The sequence below is a fragment of the Cricetulus griseus genome, chromosome 9 (genome assembly GCF_003668045.3).
Source record: "Cricetulus griseus strain 17A/GY chromosome 9, alternate assembly CriGri-PICRH-1.0, whole genome shotgun sequence".
Classification (NCBI taxonomy): domain Eukaryota; kingdom Metazoa; phylum Chordata; class Mammalia; order Rodentia; family Cricetidae; genus Cricetulus; species Cricetulus griseus.
In genome coordinates this window covers 18,725,091-18,743,438 of record NC_048602.1, presented here as the reverse complement: position 1 = coordinate 18,743,438, position 18,348 = coordinate 18,725,091, and the positions used below count along the sequence as shown (strand labels likewise).

Genomic DNA, 18,348 nt, shown 5'->3' with positions numbered 1-18,348 from the left:
TATGAGATCCCAGAGAAGACCAGCCATTTCCAAAGAGACAAATAAACTTTCTTTCAGGACTCTCTCACATGAGATTTTGATACTCACTGGACCTTCCATCCTAGTCAGCCACCGGGGATCAGGAAAATTTAAGAACCTCTCCAAATTCATTGCCTCATTGGATATACTTACAAGGAACTTGTCAATGTCTTTGGTAGTAATCAACTTTAAAATTTCAGAAAAGTTCTTGGCTCCCCAAGGTAGCTCTGTCATCGTGACTGCAGGTGAGATAAAATTGCATTTCTGAAGAGATGTGAGGTCACAGATCTATGCACCTTTATCTTAGGGTTGAACTGCCTGTTTCACGCCTAGTGTTGACTATCATGTCAGAAACTGCACAAAGTGCTGAAAGTTCTGTGAAGGGAAAAGTCAGGTGAGCATATTGTTTTTCATCCTCAAAGTCAAAGAAAGCAAGGAAGGCATGTTTGGTAAATGCAAATCTTTTAAAATTGATTTCTGGAAGAAACAGAACAGCAAAGAATCAGGCAAGGAACAGGGAGTCTTTCTGGTCTATGGGGAAAGTTACTAAAGGGATTATAGTTTCCCCGAATTTATGCTAATTCTTGATGTAGCAAAAGTGTAAAAAGATCCTCTCTCAGGCTACCTATTGAAACTTGTGAAACCTAATAAAATCTGATTTCAGAATTTGTTCAAGATTATGTTAATTACATCATTCATGTTTTCATTCATTGTATTCTTGAATCACAGATTAGTTTTGTAGCATAACAAACACAAATTTCAGAAAATGGCTTGTATTTATAAATAGACCTTAGAAATTGAACTAAGAAAATCATCTAATCCTGGGGAAGACCTAGGATCTAGTCTTTCATGGGGAAAATATTCCCAGAGACCAGTGCATCTGTGACTCGGCAGGACCTTTGTCTTTCCTAAGTGTCAATGTTTTCCATCTTCAAGTTGGGAATGCTGTGCTAAAATAAAGGTGGCAATGTCAGTATGAGTCTTGCAAAATTCTGGTGTAGTATGCATACAGTTTCTGTCTGTTCCCATTGTTTGGTGATTTTCTGAGTTTACTGCAATCTCAGGATAGGTTCCCCCTTTCATTGCTATAGTTTCCAGAATTTAGAGCCTAGTAAATGTCAGGAAAGAACTTAAATTTAGGTTACATCCACAACCCATACCATATTCACCCTTTGGTCTGCTATTCATGCAATTAATACGATTTCATATTTTAAAAATTCTGTGTATATTTCTAAGAAGTTGTTCATAACTCTTGATTCATTACATATGATTTTACTTGACAAAGGCATTAGCAAAAAGAGGTTTTAAATGGAAATTAATTATAACTTTATGTCTTTCTGTGTCCCTATGTCCCTGCATCTGTGTGAAGAAGCTCCCTCCCCTGTAAGTTTTCTCTTCTTTATATCATCCCTTCTTTCTCTTCATAGATCGGGGGTTCTGATCCTTACATATGATTCTCAAACACAGGGTGAATTTCACTGCTGCACATTGTCTTTAAAGTGTCTTCATGATGTTGGCAGCTCTTGTGTTATAAAACAAATATATCCTTGAAGTTGTGTGTTTGTTTATGTATTAATAGATCAAAAAGGAGAGTCACATCACTGTGTCACACATAGATCAAGAAACTGAACATTGGCTTTGTATGTACAGACAGGAATCCATGGACTGAGGCAGGAGGATTGTTGTGTATTCCAGTCCAGCCGTCATTACTAAGAAGATGTTTCTGAACACACATGCACCCAACTGAAAATGATTTCATGAACTAGCTTCCTTTTAATTTAAGTCATATAACTAGAGTTTATTGTATATTTATAGGAGTGGAAATTATTAGAGGTAGGTTCATGTCTCTGCAAAGGCATAAAAGACCAGAACAGTGTTTGCACCTATTGATCTTTGCATAATTTGTATCTTAGAGAAAGATCTCTTACATTTTCAAAATGGATTTTAGTGCATTTGGGTGCTGTGAATGCACTCCTGATTTCATTTACATTGCTGCATAGGTCAGCATTGCATAAGGATAGGTTTTCTACATGGATGTTAACATTTGTTCTACATACTCTCAGCCTCTCATTTGGGAAGCTGTATGAAGTAATGTGAACATCATAGCCAGGACTCTTGTTTCATCCACATGGTTACCAGGAGCTACTGTTTCCTATGACCTGTGCTTCTCATTTTAATGCTGAGTGATGGACCAGATAATATACCAGGCAGGTACACTGGGCATTCTTCCTGTATTTATTACCAATAGAGTATTGACTTCTAACTAATTTCTTTTGGAATCATTTACCTGTTTTCCCTCCATTATGTTAGATAATTATTCTTTATGGGTAGTGTGTTTCCTCTCCTCTCTCTCCTCATCTTAGTTCTGCATGTTAATTCTTAATTCTTACATGTATATGTATAGGTGGTGGAGTTTAAGGTGTTATCTCTTAATAGAACATTATGTAATTCATCATTTTCACCTAATGGTTAGTGCCACGCAATGAACAGAATCATCAAAGAATATAAAAACATTCTCTTTCCTGTTGTAATATCTTCAATTTTAATATTAATATTAACAGGTGAAAGGAATTTACAGTGGATTTCTTCCTTGGAGAAAATGATGAGAGAAGAATTTTTCTCCGGTATGGGTGGACTTGTGGAATTGAGCATTCTTTCACTTTGAACTCGCAGGTCATTGCTTCTGCAAGGATAACTTTGTCCTATTCTTAGTGCTGACTTTTGTGGGAAGTAAAATGGGAACTTACTCCATTAACATGTGCATTTGAAGATTTCTGCAGTTCTTACTGTTGTCGTTAGTGTTAAAATAACTGTCAGAGGTGGAATAGACAGGATTTATTTGTGCTGATCACTTTGAATTTTCAGTCTTCATCTAATGTGATTCTTGTGCATTTGTGACATCAGGTATATAGGACCATCTTAGTTATAAAAATCTAAAAGTTTCATCTGAGAAGAGGCTGCTGGCATATTTTGCTCAGTAACAAAATGGATTCCAGGAATTTGGGAATAGGAATAATGTTCTTGATACAGAATATTGTTGGAATTCTGGGAAATGTCTTTCTTCTTTCCTACTATCTAGTTATATATAAAAAGAAACACAAAGTAAAGACCTTGGATTTGATTCTCATCCATCTGATCATGGTTAACTTCTTGATCATTCTCTCTAAAGGAATGGGCAACACAATGATAACTTTTGGGTTGAAACATTTCTTCAATGATTGGAGCTACCAAATTTTTATGTATCTTCAAAGAGTTTTCAGGAGCATGTCCATTGTCACCATCTGTCTCTTGAGTGTCTTCCAGGCCATCATCATCAGCCCTAGAAACTCCTGTTGGAAGAATCTTAGAGCCAAATCTCCCAAGGATATTGGTCTCTGCATTTCTCTCTGCTGGTTATTGTACATAATGGTAAATGTTCTGTTTCCTTTGTATATGTCCATAAAATTAAGAAAGAAAAACAGAACAAAAGAGACAGGTTTTGAACTGTATACTGTTATAGGTCATGACAAAGTCACAGTCTCTTTATATACAGCTTTCTTTGTGTTTCCTGAACTTCTATTTTCTGTCCTGATCACCTGGTCTAGCATCTCAATGATTGTCTTTTTATATAGGCATAAACAGAAAGTTCAACACATCCGAAGCACTTGTGCTTTCCACAGTAACTCTCCTGAGTCCAGAGCCACCCAGAACATCCTTGTCCGTGTGTTTACCTTTTTGGCTTTTTATACCCTCTCTACCATCTCACATGGTTGCAGTGCTCTATTGTCTCATCAAAATTGGTGGCCAATGACAATCACAAGCTTTATGAGTTTGTGTTTTCCCACTTTAAGCCCCTTTGTACTTATGAGTCAATCCTCCCCTCTCTTCAGACACTGCATTCTTTGGATAAAAGATACAGAGTCTGCTAATGTTATTATAGGTATTTAAATTGCATGATTTTTCAGAATCCACTTTTTGAAAATGAAAACAATACAAAACTTCTTTGGGGAAAATATTTGTCTGTGGAAGATAAATCTTAAGGATCATTCAGGTTTCTTCCACTAGTGGTACTTTCATCCAATTCTAGCAGAATTCTTGGCACCTAGACATTTTCCCCCTTTATGTGACACATTTCACAGCCTTTCTTTGGTCTGGGCTGGTTTGAGGAGTACATGATAAATATGTTTTTAACAAATTATCCCCACTTTTCATATCAGGTGGATGGCTGCAAAATTTCCTGGATGCTCTGTACATATAATATATGTTCTATGGAAGCTAAACTCCACAGGCACAAGACTCTGAAACCACAGCTACTGTTTAATCCGAAAACTTGAACACACTAAGCCTACATCAATTTACATCTGTTATAGCACATCAGTTCCTGAAGTTCTTGTTATGGATAATCCCCTGGTCACTTTTCCTACAACTGCTCGAGAGGTATGAGGCTGAGTCTGCCATGAGCCAGAAAATAGCTATAATCTACCATTTATGAAAGTTGGAATCACACACCTCATGGGGCAAAGCAAAAACATGTGATTGAGAAAGAGTAAGGTTATCATCGTAAGACTGTGATTGGAGATTTATAATAACAGTGAAAGCAAGCCATGCCACTCTTCTATGTATGCGGCAATATATTCAGCTCTCTTTTTAGGTTAATCACTAACCATTTTTCTCCTATATTCCACACCCCCAATGATGTGACATTTCACTCAGTGGAAGAGGCTGCCTCCCTTTGTTCTTCATTGTGGATACAGAAGTCTGAGCTGGTTTGTATGGAAAGAAGACAAATCCTTATAGTTTACAGTGGCATCTCATATTCGCAAAAATGTCAGTGACAACACCACGCACGAATTACATGATGGTGGATAAAGATAAGAATAGTGTGACCCCGAACATTGGTTACTCAAGACATTACCAGAATTCAAAGGGCTGAGATTACTCATGAGTTACTGTGAAAGTTTTAGAGTTCGTTAAGGAATTAGGAGCCAACATTCTAACCTGCAAGGACTCTGCCATGAACCACTTCTAATTACATTCTACTTTCTGATGATTTTATTATACCCCAAATCATTGGCACCTCAACACTTAAGACATTTGTTTTGGGGGGAATTTTCATTTTGTGTCTGTTAAGTAATGGGTCCTTGGAGGAGATGTTGGACATTCAAGGGAAGATACATGAACAACATCAGAGTGGAGCAGGGTGTGACAGATGGCCTTGTGGGACAAAAGGCCCGGTAAAAATTGCAAGTGTTATGTTCATAGGTAGTTGTTTATAGGGCTTTCATAAAATCTTGAGAAATGTGTGAAAAGTGAGTGCTTTTTACTTTTACTTTGTCACAGGGAAAATATTTGTAGCAAGATGTAGGATTCTGGGAATATGGCCAGGGGTGGTATAGCCTGATCTTTCATTTTTTATTTATAAACTCTTTGGCCAAAGGCTCAGGCTTCATATCAGCTAGCTCTCCCTTAATTATTAACCCCTTTCTATTAGTGTGTGTATCTCCACATGTTCTTGGCTTACCAAAGAATCCCCAGGGATACTATATTCCTGGTATCTACATGGCATCTCCCCTGAAAATCTCTCTCCCTGTTCCTCTTCCCAGAATTCTAGTGTCGTAGCCTTGCCTATATTTTCTGCCTGGTCACTTCCTGTCTGACCATTGACCAAAGCAGCTTTATTTAACCATCAATAAGAGAAATATTCACAGCACACAGAAGATCACATACCATCATTGTTCAATTTTTTGAATTAAGTTTTATTTAAATGAAAACAATCTTATTGTATATACCAATCCCAGTTCCCTATCCCTCCTGTCCTTCTATCCCTTCACCAAGCCCCCATCCTACTCCATATCCACTCCCCAGGGAGAGTGTGGCCTCCAGCGAGGGACCTAGGCACTCCCTTGTGTATCTGGGCTTGGTGAGTATCGCTCCATAGGGAATGGGCTCCCAAATCCCATTCATGAACTAGGGATAAAAACTGGTTCTACTGCCAGAGGTCCCATAGACTGCCCAAGTACCCCAACTGACACCCACATTCATGGGGCCTGGTTCAGTCCAATGCTGTTTCCCTAGCTGTCAGAATGGGGTTATTGAGCTCCCATGTGCTCAAGTCGCTGCCTCTGTGGGTTTCCCCAGAATGGTCTTGGAGCATTTCCTCATCATTCCTCCCTGTCTACAACTGGATTCCAGTAGTTTGTCTCAGTGCTCAACTGCGAACCTCTGCCTCTGCTTCTGTTAACTACTGGACAAAGGATCTATGATGGCATTTAATGTAGTCATCAATCTCATTATAGAGGAACTTCAGCTGCACTATAGAGCTATAGTAATGGAAACAACTTGGTATTGGCACAAAATCAGGCAGGTAGACCAATGGAATCAAATTGAAGACCCTGATACTATTCTATACACCTATGAACACCTGATTTTGACAAAGAAGCTAAAACTATACAATTGAAAAAGAAAGCATCTTCAACAAATGGTGTTGGCATAACTGCATATGAACATGTAGAAAATTGCAGATAGATCCATATCTATCACCAAACACAAAACTTAAGTCCAAATGGATCAAAGACCTCAACATAAATCCAGCCATACTGAACCTCTTAGAAGAGAAAGTGGGAAATACCCTTGAATGCATTGGGACAGGTGCCACTTCCTGAACATAACACAGTAACATAGACACTGAGATTGACAATTAACAAATTCAACATCCTGAAACTGAATGTGTTTTCATATTTCATCTACCCATCTTTTCCTCCAAAGGATTCAGGTGTGGCCTGTGATTCAGAGGAATCTCTTTTCCCCCAGTTGGTATAGGTGGGTCCTGTGGCTTAGGTGGTTGAAATTCTCCTCCCAGTGAGGGCAGAGTCAAGGCTCAAATGTTCAGAGATGCAGTGATGGATGACTTGGGGATTGACAAAGGTGCCCCCAGGTCACTGGGCTTTCACTCCTCGTGTAGGAGGGAGCAATGTTCCAATGATGACAGACAATGTGCTGGATGGTTATGGACTGCCCCCACATCTCTGAAGATTCAGTGGGAAGAATGGGGTGATATGCCCTAGTCAAGGTTCTCTAATGCAGGGAAAAATTAGGGACTGCATTCACCCCTCTGGGTAGGGACAGGACCAAGGCTTATATGTTAGCAGATGCAGTGCTGGATGGTTTGGGTCTGCCCCCAGGTCTCTAGGGATTTGGTGGGTGGTATGGTGTGATATGCCCCAGTCAAGGGCCTCCTACCGGGGGACACAGGGTGCAGAAGAAGACCTGGCACTCACCTCTCACAATGGGAGCAGGGTCAAGGTTTAGATTGAGGCAGATGGGGCTCAGTATGGCTTGAGGGTCTCCCCAGGTCTCTGGGGATTTGGTGGGTGCAAAAAAGTAACTACAATTAAGATTCTTATGATGTGCTAAATGTGTGAAATATCCAGGACACCAAAATGATAGTCCGTCTCCTCTAGACATGGGGTCAGTTTGAATGACATCTTTTTCAAAATACTGGGTAGATCAGGGACATTGTGAGGTCTCAATTAAGAGTTCAAAATCCATGGCTGGAGAGAAGGCTCAGCGGTCGAAAACACTGGCTTCTCTCTCACAATAACTGGGTTCAATTCCCAGTACCTACATGGTGGTTCACAACTATTTGTGGCTCTTGTTGTAGGAAATCTCACACTCTCATACCAGCATACATGAAAATTGAAAAAAAAATTAAAAAAGGACCAGTGGAGGAAAACCTTTGGAATATAAAATATGAAGACAAAGAGTTCAAAATCTTCCAGTACCTTAGTTGAAGAAATTCTAAAATTTTCACAACTTAAAGATGTCTCAATGACATAAACATTTATCAAATTTCAGCTCTTTATCTAAAACCTTGGATGAGATTTCTTCCCCAGGTCCTCCTCTAGAACATGGGTCTCTTTTCCCTACTCCATTGACTTTATTCCCTGATTTTTTGGTAAATTTTTATACTTAATACAAACTTTTATTTGCAGACAACAGGCAAGCTTCCCACCCTTCCCCATAATCTTGTAATCCAGCACTTATAAAGTTGAAGCAGGGGAATCAAGAATTCAAGGTCATCCCTGGCTATACAAGGAGTTCAAGGCCAGCTTGAACTACAAGATAGCTGCATTAAAAGGATGGAAGGGAGCCATTGGAGAGATGGCTCATCAGTTTTACCTCATTTTAGATTTATTCCATGCTTTGAGTGACACTTTACCTACTCTGTTCACTGAACTGTGAGAGTGAAGCATTTTTCCTTTGTCACTCAATTCCCCACCAATTTACTCTCTTATGAATCTTTGAACCCCCCACCTTAAATCTCTTGTTCTTCTGGTTAGTTTTTTACGTTGAATCTGGCATTGCATTTAAGCCAGGTTCACTTAGCCCATCTCTAATATGAACTCCTAGCTTGTTTCTCTTTTTTTTGCTTTGCCTTTTATATTTCAACTTAATGGTCCAGGCTCACAAAATCAACCCAAGCCTACTGTTCCCTGTTTCCTTGCACCATCTTCTCATTCTGAACTCTTACATCTACTCTATATCACTGCCCTAAACATTGTAGTGTTCAATAATTATCAATGGTTTCTAGAGACGCCATGAAAAGGAATATCTATATGAACCAATCCCTGAAAAGAACCAACAGCAAAACTGAGAATCATTTTCTTTAAAGTACCAGACTATTTAATAGTTTTTCAGGAAATGTCTCTTAGGTCTTCACAATCATTGCTAGTGCCATCTAGAAGTTGATGTCCTAGAGCTTTTCTAATTGCAATGATGTTGTGTCCAAAGACACTTCAGAGCAGAGAAGTTGTCAGATTAGAATCTGGTAAAGGCCCTGAACTCATTAGTGCATTTGAGCTCCATTGGATGATCAAATGGAGGAATTCCTTGCTCTCTAGTCAGGTCCTTAATTGATGCCCAGGTACCATAAACCAGTGCATAGTCCTGACTCCATATTACAGTCCAATAGAAAATGTCAATTACCTGTGGTGATTGTTTGCTAAATGGAAAATTATAAACATAGTTGACACTTCCCTATGCAAGTCAAAGAAGATATCAATGTATTTGTATCTACATGAGGGTTAAGCAAAAATTCTGAACACCATTTCCTTCAGTAACTTATCTCATAGACTAAGAAGTCATTTGAAAATGAATTTACAGTGCATCTCTCTGTACTCTAGAATCTACTTTGACTGCAGTGATGCTTTCCAGATATTTCTTCTTTGATCACTTTGTTTGCCATGGGGAAACACAGGGTACTTAACATGAATTCTTATCTGTGAGGAAGTCTTGGCTCACAGTATACACAAGACAGAATAGCATTAAAATATTAATACAGTGGAGTGACTGTAGAAAATAAAATGTGTTATTGTGTGGAACTGACTTATAATGACATTTTTCTAGCCAGAAGATTAAAATTATACATTGCTATCCATGAGCAGCCACCCTGTGATGCAAACCAGAACATTTAATACTTGGTCCCAGACCCTCTGTGTCAGAGTACAGACAAGACTATATTTGGAGGAGCTTTCTCATCAGATAACTTAACAGATGCAATTTAGCAAGTGTCCTGTCCAATGGATTCAGTTTCCTGTTGAATAAATGGTTCAGTGTGTATGATCCTCTATCCCATTTTCCGTGAGACTTTCAGAAATTCAAATACTGCCACAATTCTGATGGCTCCTTTCATTTGTGTGAACACTTGATTATGCCATCATCTCAGGAACTTGTGCAGTATTTGTATTCCCTGGACTACCGTCTTGAACTTCTTTATCTTCAGTAATTCTTAAAAAAGTAGGCAAACGTTCGAGGCCAGCCTGGTCTCCAGAGCGAGTGCCAGGATAGGCTCCAAAGCGACACAGAGAAACCCTGTCTCGAAAAAAAAAACAAAAATAAGTAGGCGAACATAATTTCTGCTCCCATTCTATATATGCTACCAACTCAAATATCTTAGCTCATAGAATACCCTTTATTCTCTATGACAAAAAAAAACCCTTGGAATACTTAATGCTGAACTTTCAGGTACTTCATGTCCTTATGAAAGTAAAGAACGCCCCTGTCTCCGAATCCCAGAACCCTGAACAAACTCTCATTATAGTCATTCCTATTTTGTCCGGTCCCTTAATCCATCTGATGCTCACTGTCTACTTAGTTAACTTCCCTTCCCTTTATTCTCCCAGTTCTAAATTTTTCCTTTCTTTACAAGCCCCATCCTCTTACTGAAAATAAGTGGCTAGGACATATCTACCAAAGCACCTCAAGTTTTCAACCATTGTTTCCTCAATAATATCACAGACAGGAAAGCTGTGGAAGCTTTAGAAGGTCGTACCTGATGGAAGGAATAGTTCTGGGTATCTAGGTCATCCTTAAACAGTTGAGCTCTTTTCACCTTCCTCAATGATCTGAGTCCAAAGTATTGGCTCTGTGAGACATCATCTTCTCCTCCAGTGTCATCTTTGTGGCTTTACAACAAGATCCTTCAATCTTTGCTGCCATTGGCTTTGCTGATCTTACTGCAGACATGAGCTCTAGATTCTTTTGTTTCTTCTGAAAGCATTCCGCACACCAGTCATAAGCAGGACAACCAATGAAAACAAATGCAAAACAAAAAACCCAAAACAAAACATAAAAGAAACCTTTATTGGGTAAATCAAGACAAAATTGTATGATTATACAGCTGTAAAGGCAATAACCTGTTATTTATTGATTAGTGAATGTGTAATTCATAGTTCTTCAAACAACTATTTTTGTGAGTGTGTATGTGTGACCCTGGATATCTTGGAACTAGCTTAGATCAAGCTAGAAATTGACTGATAGACACCCACCTGTCTCTACCTCCCTTGAGCTGGGATATAAGGCTTGTGCCACAACCTCCTGGCTAACAATTATTTTAACCAGCTTTATCTAAGAAGGAAACACTAGGTTTACAAGTGATGATGTGCCTTTGTTTGGAACAGAAGCTTTTTGGTGGATCACTAGGGGAGTTGCACTACTGCTTCATGGACCATGCCAATGGCACCTATGGCAAGGTTCAAAGAAGCTGAGGCACAGTAAGCAAGCCCAGTTGCTGGCAGGATCATGAAAAGTTATGGAGGAGTATTTATTTCTCACAAGCCCAAAGCTGGGGATTTGAGATGGCACAAGGTTTCTTGAAGAAGAATCTTGTGGACTCATTAGCAGCCACAGTGCCACTGGAATTTTAACATGGAGGGACATTTCTCAACATGCCTGTGAAATTACTGAAGAATTCAGGATCCACAATTACAGTCCCTCATATACACAGGGAACCCATTGGGTGACAGCACCTCAGGACTGTGTGAAATAACAATTGTTAGTCATCTATCCATCCAAGGGTCATATTCCTCAGCAGTCTAGGTTAGTAAAAGAAAAGCTAAACACAGATATTTGCTTACAATAAAACTATCTTAATAACATTAACCTCATTTAGCTTTATTTAATCTTTCTTTAAATCCCAAGGCTGTGTAGACTTATTGGATGTCTCTCTGCATTTCTTGATTCTTTTTCACTACATAATTAAATTTATCTCACTCTCTAACAATCCACTCATTTGAAAAACCCAATTGTGGGGCAGGAATTTATTGCTCTTGTGGCAGTGACTCTATTCACTTATCATCTTTGTAGTTCTTTAGTATTTTCCTTGCTTAATGACATGTCATGCTGAACTTGGTGAAAAATCGAAAAATACTTTATCCCTTTCTGTCATTTTCTCTTCTTATTTGACCACTTCTAAATAAATGCCCAGACACTGCACAGCACCTCACACCTCTACTTCCCTGATTCCCCAACCTACACTTACACTCTGACCTCTAGCAGGCACTCTATGCCATGTAAATTGATTGTCAGTGTCTGTTTTGCAGATCTTATTACTATGATTTTTTACAGAAATCAGGTTATGAGAAGATAATTGTTTTCACCTACTTATCAGATTTATAAGAGAAAATAATCAGTGGATGTGTTTGGTAGAATTGTCAATAAATTTGATTTTTTCTCCATGTTTTATTTAAATTAGAAACAAGATTGTTTTACATGTCAATCCCAGTTCCCTCTCCCTTCCCATCTCCTCTGCCCCCCCCACCTAACACCCTACCTATTCCATACCCTTTCTGCTCCCCAGGGAGAGTGAGACCTTCCATAGGGGGTCTTCAGGGTCTTTGATATCCTTTGGTACAGGACCTAGGCCCTCATCCATATGTCTAGGTTCAGAGAGTATCCCTCTATGTGGACTAGGCTTCCAAAATCCATTCCTATGCTAGGGATAAGTACTGATCTTCTACCAGAGGCCAAATAGATTTCTGAGGCCTCCTCACTGACACCCATGTTCATGGGGACTGGATCAGTCCCATGCTGGTGTCCCTGATTCGTTTTTGTTTTGTTTTGTTTTGTTGTTTTTTTTGAGATAGGATTTCTCTGTATTGCTTTGGAGCCAGTCCTGAAACTCACTCTGTAGACCAGGCCAGAGACTGACCTGCCTATGCTTCCTAAATACTGGGATTAAAAGCATGTGCCACAAATGCCCAGCTTCAATTTGATACCTTTTGTGCCTGCTAAGGGGCTAGTCCTCTGCAGTTTCCTTTTCAAATTGTTGCCTCTCATGACATCTTATGGCAGAAGATTTGGGGTTGGATTGTGACAATGCAAAATGTCACAGCTTGCTCAAACTCTCTGGTAGAGGACATCCTTGCTTTCTAGACAGATCAAACCTGGATCCAGATATAATATTTGAGTTCACAGCCATTTAGATCTTAGATCACATCCAAGGAATACTGGGAATTATGTCCACTGCCTCTATTTCCTACCAAAGTATAATTTCTAGATTTGCTTTACACTTACATAACATTTTTGGTTTTCATGTAATTATTATACTTCCATACTACCACCAGGTCTTTGTACCAATATTTTACAGGCCTATCCGATAAACTATCTCATAACTAGTAATGTGTGCATAGCTATAAATATAGTATATGCAGGGCCTCAATGCACCCTCAGTTTCATGCATGCACTGTGTTTGAAATCTATATTGATGAGAATGGTATCTACAATTCATACCCACTTTCTAATTTGAGAAATTGCATTCCATTGTGACCACATTGATCACTTTACTTATGTACAGACTTCTCTTCTTTATGTCTAGTCTATTCTAATATTGAAGGGACCAGCTTCCCTTTTGGCAGCCATAACCGCCGAACACGTGCTCTATGACCTTGTCTTAGTCACTAGAAAGTCAGATGCCTGCCTCGTGACAAGGAACCAATCAGAAGTTAGCTGGTGGCGCTACGCTTTATGACCCTGGGTGTGCTTTACGGACAAGTGCAAAGCAATGACGCACAAAGCATAGCAACCACCCTGGGAGGGCCTGTGGGCCATATCAACCAGTTGACCAATCAACACAGGGCAAGCCCTCCAAGCCTGGAGGCACACCAATCGTGACCCTGAGCATACCCCTAGACACTCCCCTTATGCTGTCCTATAAGATCTCTTGGGAGGCCCTAGGAGCTGTCTTTTGCGAGCCATCCACCATGGCAGGTGGGTAAAAGACCTGAGCTAACATGGGGTTAGCTCGTTAAATTACAATAAAGCCTCGTGCAGTTTGCAACAAGCTCTCAAATCCACCTGGTGGTTGGGGTGACCGAGGTCGTGGCCTGGGACCCCGGATACTTGAGTTTTCCGGGGGGGTCTAACAATATCACATAGAAAATTTTCCTCATTAAAACTCTACTGTATTTATAGAACAGCACAGACTTGTCAAGATCAAATACCTGATTAACTCCCTTCTAATATACTAACCATAATTCTTTACTTGCTAAAGTTCACAGAGTTTTATTCCAATAGACAAATCATTTACACTGTCAGAATCCCAAGTCTCCAAATAACTGAAATATTTTGCATTGTGAGACAAATTAACTGATTCTCTCTAGATAACAGCCTAGCCTAAAGATCTATACTGACTGAGACCTAGAAAGTATTAGTTTCAAATATATAGAGATATAAAGATTTAACTCCTGTGTTGGGCCCTTCCCCCATAGGGGTCTGCTGACCAGCTTGTGACTAGGAGCTTACCTAGCAGGTACATCCTGTTTTCTTCCTTCCTTGAAGGCCTGAGTGTAAGTTCCTGTTATCCTGTTGTTCACCCATTTAGGATTGTCTGATGGGCCTGGGAACCTGAACTTGTTATCTGGGTAGTTTTCCATCATCCTTGTTGACTGGTATATAAGCCCCCATTTTTGTTGGAATAAAGGGCATTCTCCCAATAAGAAAGACCTGCTGTCTTGTCTTTATTTGAATCCTCAAGCCCCTTGCCTTATACTGTGGAAGTGTTGTTCTTCAGGTGCTACAAGTGGAGGTCCCACTGAGATAGGGAAAGTTAAGAGCCACTGCCTAGAGGCTTTTGCTTACATGGGGGTCCCAAAACAAATTAAGACTGATAATGGCACCGCTTATGTCACCAGAGGTTTCAATCATTTTTGTCAAGACTTTGAGATTACTCTAAAGACTGGTATTCCTTACAACCCCCAAAGACAGGCTATTGTAGAGCTTGGCCATCGCACTTTGAAAACCTATTTGGTTAAAGTAAAGAAGGGGGACCTGGAGGGTCACCTTGGCTCCCCTCACTCTACTCTATCACTTATCTTTTATATCTTAAGTTTTTTAATTGTGGATGCTTCTGGTAACTCTGCAGCAAACCGTCATTGGTGGTCCTCTGCACAGCAGAAACCTCTGGTTAAATGGAGAGATCTTCCCTCGGGCCTTTGGAAAGGGCCAGATCCAGTTTTGGTATGGGCCCGAGGGTCTGTTTGCATCTTCCCACATGATAGTGAGTCCCCAATTTGGGTCCTGGAGCATTGTGTGCACCCTGTTCCTGCTGATACACTTCAGTCATCAAAAGACCCATTGGGCTTTTCTGAGGAGCCAGCCTGTCCTGGTGCTGGTGGGTCTTTGGAGTCAGGTGTGGACAGTGATGGTCAGCTCCAACCTTAGCCTGGGAAAGGCAGCTGTCAGAGAATTTTCAAAGTGTGTTCTTCTATCATATGATAACACTCCCTTGGGAGAAGTGCTTATTTGTTCCCTCCAAGAATGCCATTTGAGAAGCTGCTGTGTTAGACCCCCAGAAAACTCAAGTATCCGGGGTCCCAGGCCACGACCTCGGTCACCCCAATCACCAGGCGGATTCGAGAGCTTGATGCAAACTGCACGAGGCTTTATTGTAATTTAATGAGCTAACCCCATGTTAGCTCGGGTCTTTCACCCATCCACCATGGCAGATGGCTCACAAAAGACAGCTCCTAGGGCCTCCCAAGAGATCTTATAGGACAGCGTAAGGGGAGTGTCTAGGGGTACGCACAGGCTCACGATTGGTGTACCTCCAGGCTTGGAGGGCTTGCCCTGTGTTGATTGGCCAACTGGTTGTTATGGCCCATAGGCCCTCCCAGGGCGGTTGGTATGCTCTGCACGTCATTGCTGTGCGCTTGTCCGTAAAGCACACCCAGAGTCATAAAGCATAGTGCCACCAGCTAACTTCTGATTGGTTCCTTGTCATGAGGCGGGCATCTGATTTTCTAGTGTCTGGGACAAGGTCATAGAAGCATGTGTTCGGCTGTTATGGCTGCCAAAAGGGAAGCTGGTCCCTTCAGTTGGAGTGGTGAGAGTCCAGCCTTGGTGGTTCGAGTTCCTGGTACTAGGCCTACACCAGTGGAACAGTTGGGAGAGAACCAGCTAGTCCTCACATCACAGCAGCCACTGTCACTGCAGCTACAGCTTCTGACATCACTATCTTTCACTTAGTTGCCACAGCAGGCACGCTGGGGAGGTTGCCTCTGCCTTAAATTCCCAAAATAATATCAATTATTTAGTACGATTGGTCACTTTAAATCTTCACACAACTCAATTGGCTACTCTAATTATTAAGACCAGGGTGCCTCCCATTTTGGGAGACTCCCTCTTAAAGGGACTGCAGCTAACAGGCCAATTAACTAAGGAATGGAGTAGGCTGCTGGCCCTCAGAATTATAGCCCTGGGCAGCACCGATTTAGCCTTAGTCTGCCTTTGCCACATAGGATGGTGGCAAACCCAGCGCCATTTTTAAACCAAGTAAATCATGCTTTCCTTGGCAGTAGCTAACCCCTCAGCACAGGTCTGGCTGGGCCTACAGGATAAGTGAGCAGTCAATGACGGGTAAGACTTAGGGGACATCTGCTAACCTAAGCCAGAGGGTCTGTGGGGCCTGGGCAGGCTTTTCAATGATGGGTAAAGCAGATGTTGATGTCCTGGGCGACCTAAGACAGACGCTCATTTTATATGTATATATAAAAGGGGGACTTGTTGGGCCCTCCCCCCATAGGGGTCTGATGACCAGCTTGTGACTAGGAGCTTACCTAGCAGGTACATCCTGTTTTCTTCCTTCCTTGAAGGCCTGAGTGCAAGTTCCTGTTATCCTGTTGTTCACCCATTCAGGATTGCCTGATGGGCCTGGGAACCTGAACTTGTTATCTGGGTAGTTTTCCACTATCCCTGCTGACTGGTATATAAACCCCCACTCTTTTTGGAATAAAGGGCATTCTCCCTACAAGAAAGACCTGCTGTCTTGTCTTTATTTGAAACCTCAAGCCCCTTGCCCTATACTGTGGAAGTCTTGTAGTGCAGGCGCTACACTCCTGGTGCTTTTTAAAATGGGAACTGTAATTATTTTCAAGATCATGAAACTTTGGGATTATTTCTCAAGTCTTCAATATACATTGGTTGGAATCATAAGATGCTTACAAGAGAAACAAAGGTGTTTAATATTCATGGAAATCCACAAAACACAAATACTCTAATGTTGATTGTTCTTTAATCATTATTTTCAATCCTGGTTTGGGGATAGCTTCAATTGAGAGTACTCTTCACTTGAGGATCTCCAAAAAACTCAAAGTTTTAAAGTCAAAAAAAGCAAAATTAACACATATTGATTGATATTGGAATGTGAGCTTTATTTTATATACCTGCAGAAGAATATCTGTCCCTTCTTCAGTAATCCAGATTGAACTAGTGTTCTAATGAATTTGTTAATGAATATCATAAAGACTGTTGCACAAGCCCAACTCCAGTCAGGTTCTGAGCTGCATGAAAGAGGTGTGAAGCCTGTGAATACTAAAGGATATCATTACTGGTTGTCTCTTAAACACATGGCATTGAGTAACTCAACGTGTTTTTGTTTATACAAGTTCTAATGCATTCAAGCATGAGCTATTGTAACACAATTTCTCTTTAATCATTTTCCAAGAGTCATTAACATTTACCCATCTCAGTTTTTTTCATCATCCCCACTCTCTTGGAATCATTGACTTTGTCCCATATCTTTCTTATCCTTTATACTTTCTTTATATATTGCTAACAGTTTTTAATGACATCATTTAAGAAGCTGTCTCCATGTCTCCAAAGTTCTTATGTTCTTTGGAATATACTTATCTTTTTGTATTAGAATAGTTAAGTAAGGAAGAATCATCAACCTTGATGAGTTCCTCCTGCTTACTCAGAATGACTACAAAGGCAGCTGGGGTTTATTGGAGAAATCAGTTTTTGTGAATGACAGCAGAAAGGCTTATTTTTTGCAGAAAGTTTCAGAAAAATTATCAGCTTGTGTTCCCAGTAGACTTAGATAAAATCACAACTGACAAAGGAAAACTAAGAACTAGCATAAGACTAAGCATAGCAAAAGTTAGAGAGACTTGAAGCCCATGAACTCACTAGGACCAGCACAGAAGTCTACAGCATTTTTTCCAAAGATCCTTGACAGCAGGACTTGATTCTCTAAAGGACTTTTTCTTGAAGGAGCTCCATTCACAAAATATTTGTGCTTCATTTCCAGGGGTGACAACAAAGCTTTCTCCAGGCAGTAGTAAGAAAAATTGTGGGAAATTAATAAATATACATACGCCATACCTTTTAAATATCATCTCACAACACACTCACAATTATTTTTTACTGTGTTTCCTCCCAGAAAAGTTCTTCATTGCCTGCATTACTTGATTACTCAGTCTTCAGAACTGATATTAAAATATTGAGTTCCAAGTTATTCGTTTTGCTACAAGAAAATGGATATATGACTTGTAAAAATAGTACTAATTTCTCACAAAAGAACAACCCATTTCATTGACCTGTGTTATGATATTATAGATAGTAGTTTTAAAAATGTAAAACCCAAACTGCAAATACAGTTTCCCTTAGAAAGACAAGTGGCAAAGACTTTAACTCTATGTTTATGTTTTATATGAAAAAGTCTTAAACTTATGTACTAGGGGAGAGAGACCATGCAATCATTACAGCTGTGATAGAACTATGGGATTTTGGGTTTTC

The 18,348-nt window shown here is 40.2% G+C and overlaps 1 protein-coding gene across 1 annotated transcript; it reads left to right on the top strand.

Moving 5' to 3' along the window:
* Positions 1-2,997: 2,997 nt before the first annotated feature.
* LOC100753484 (vomeronasal type-1 receptor 4-like) lies at positions 2,998-3,945 on the top strand. The gene has a single exon (XM_027398664.1). The coding sequence runs from the start codon at positions 3,004-3,006 to the stop codon at positions 3,943-3,945; it is 942 nt and encodes a 313-aa protein (XP_027254465.1). The 5' UTR covers positions 2,998-3,003.
* The last annotated feature ends 14,403 nt before the right edge of the window (positions 3,946-18,348 follow it).

Bases quoted from the DNA above. Each gene is read 5' to 3' on its own strand.
- LOC100753484 (XM_027398664.1), top strand. From the start codon at position 3,004: ATGGATTCCAGGAATTTGGGAATAGGAATAATGTTCTTGATACAGAAT.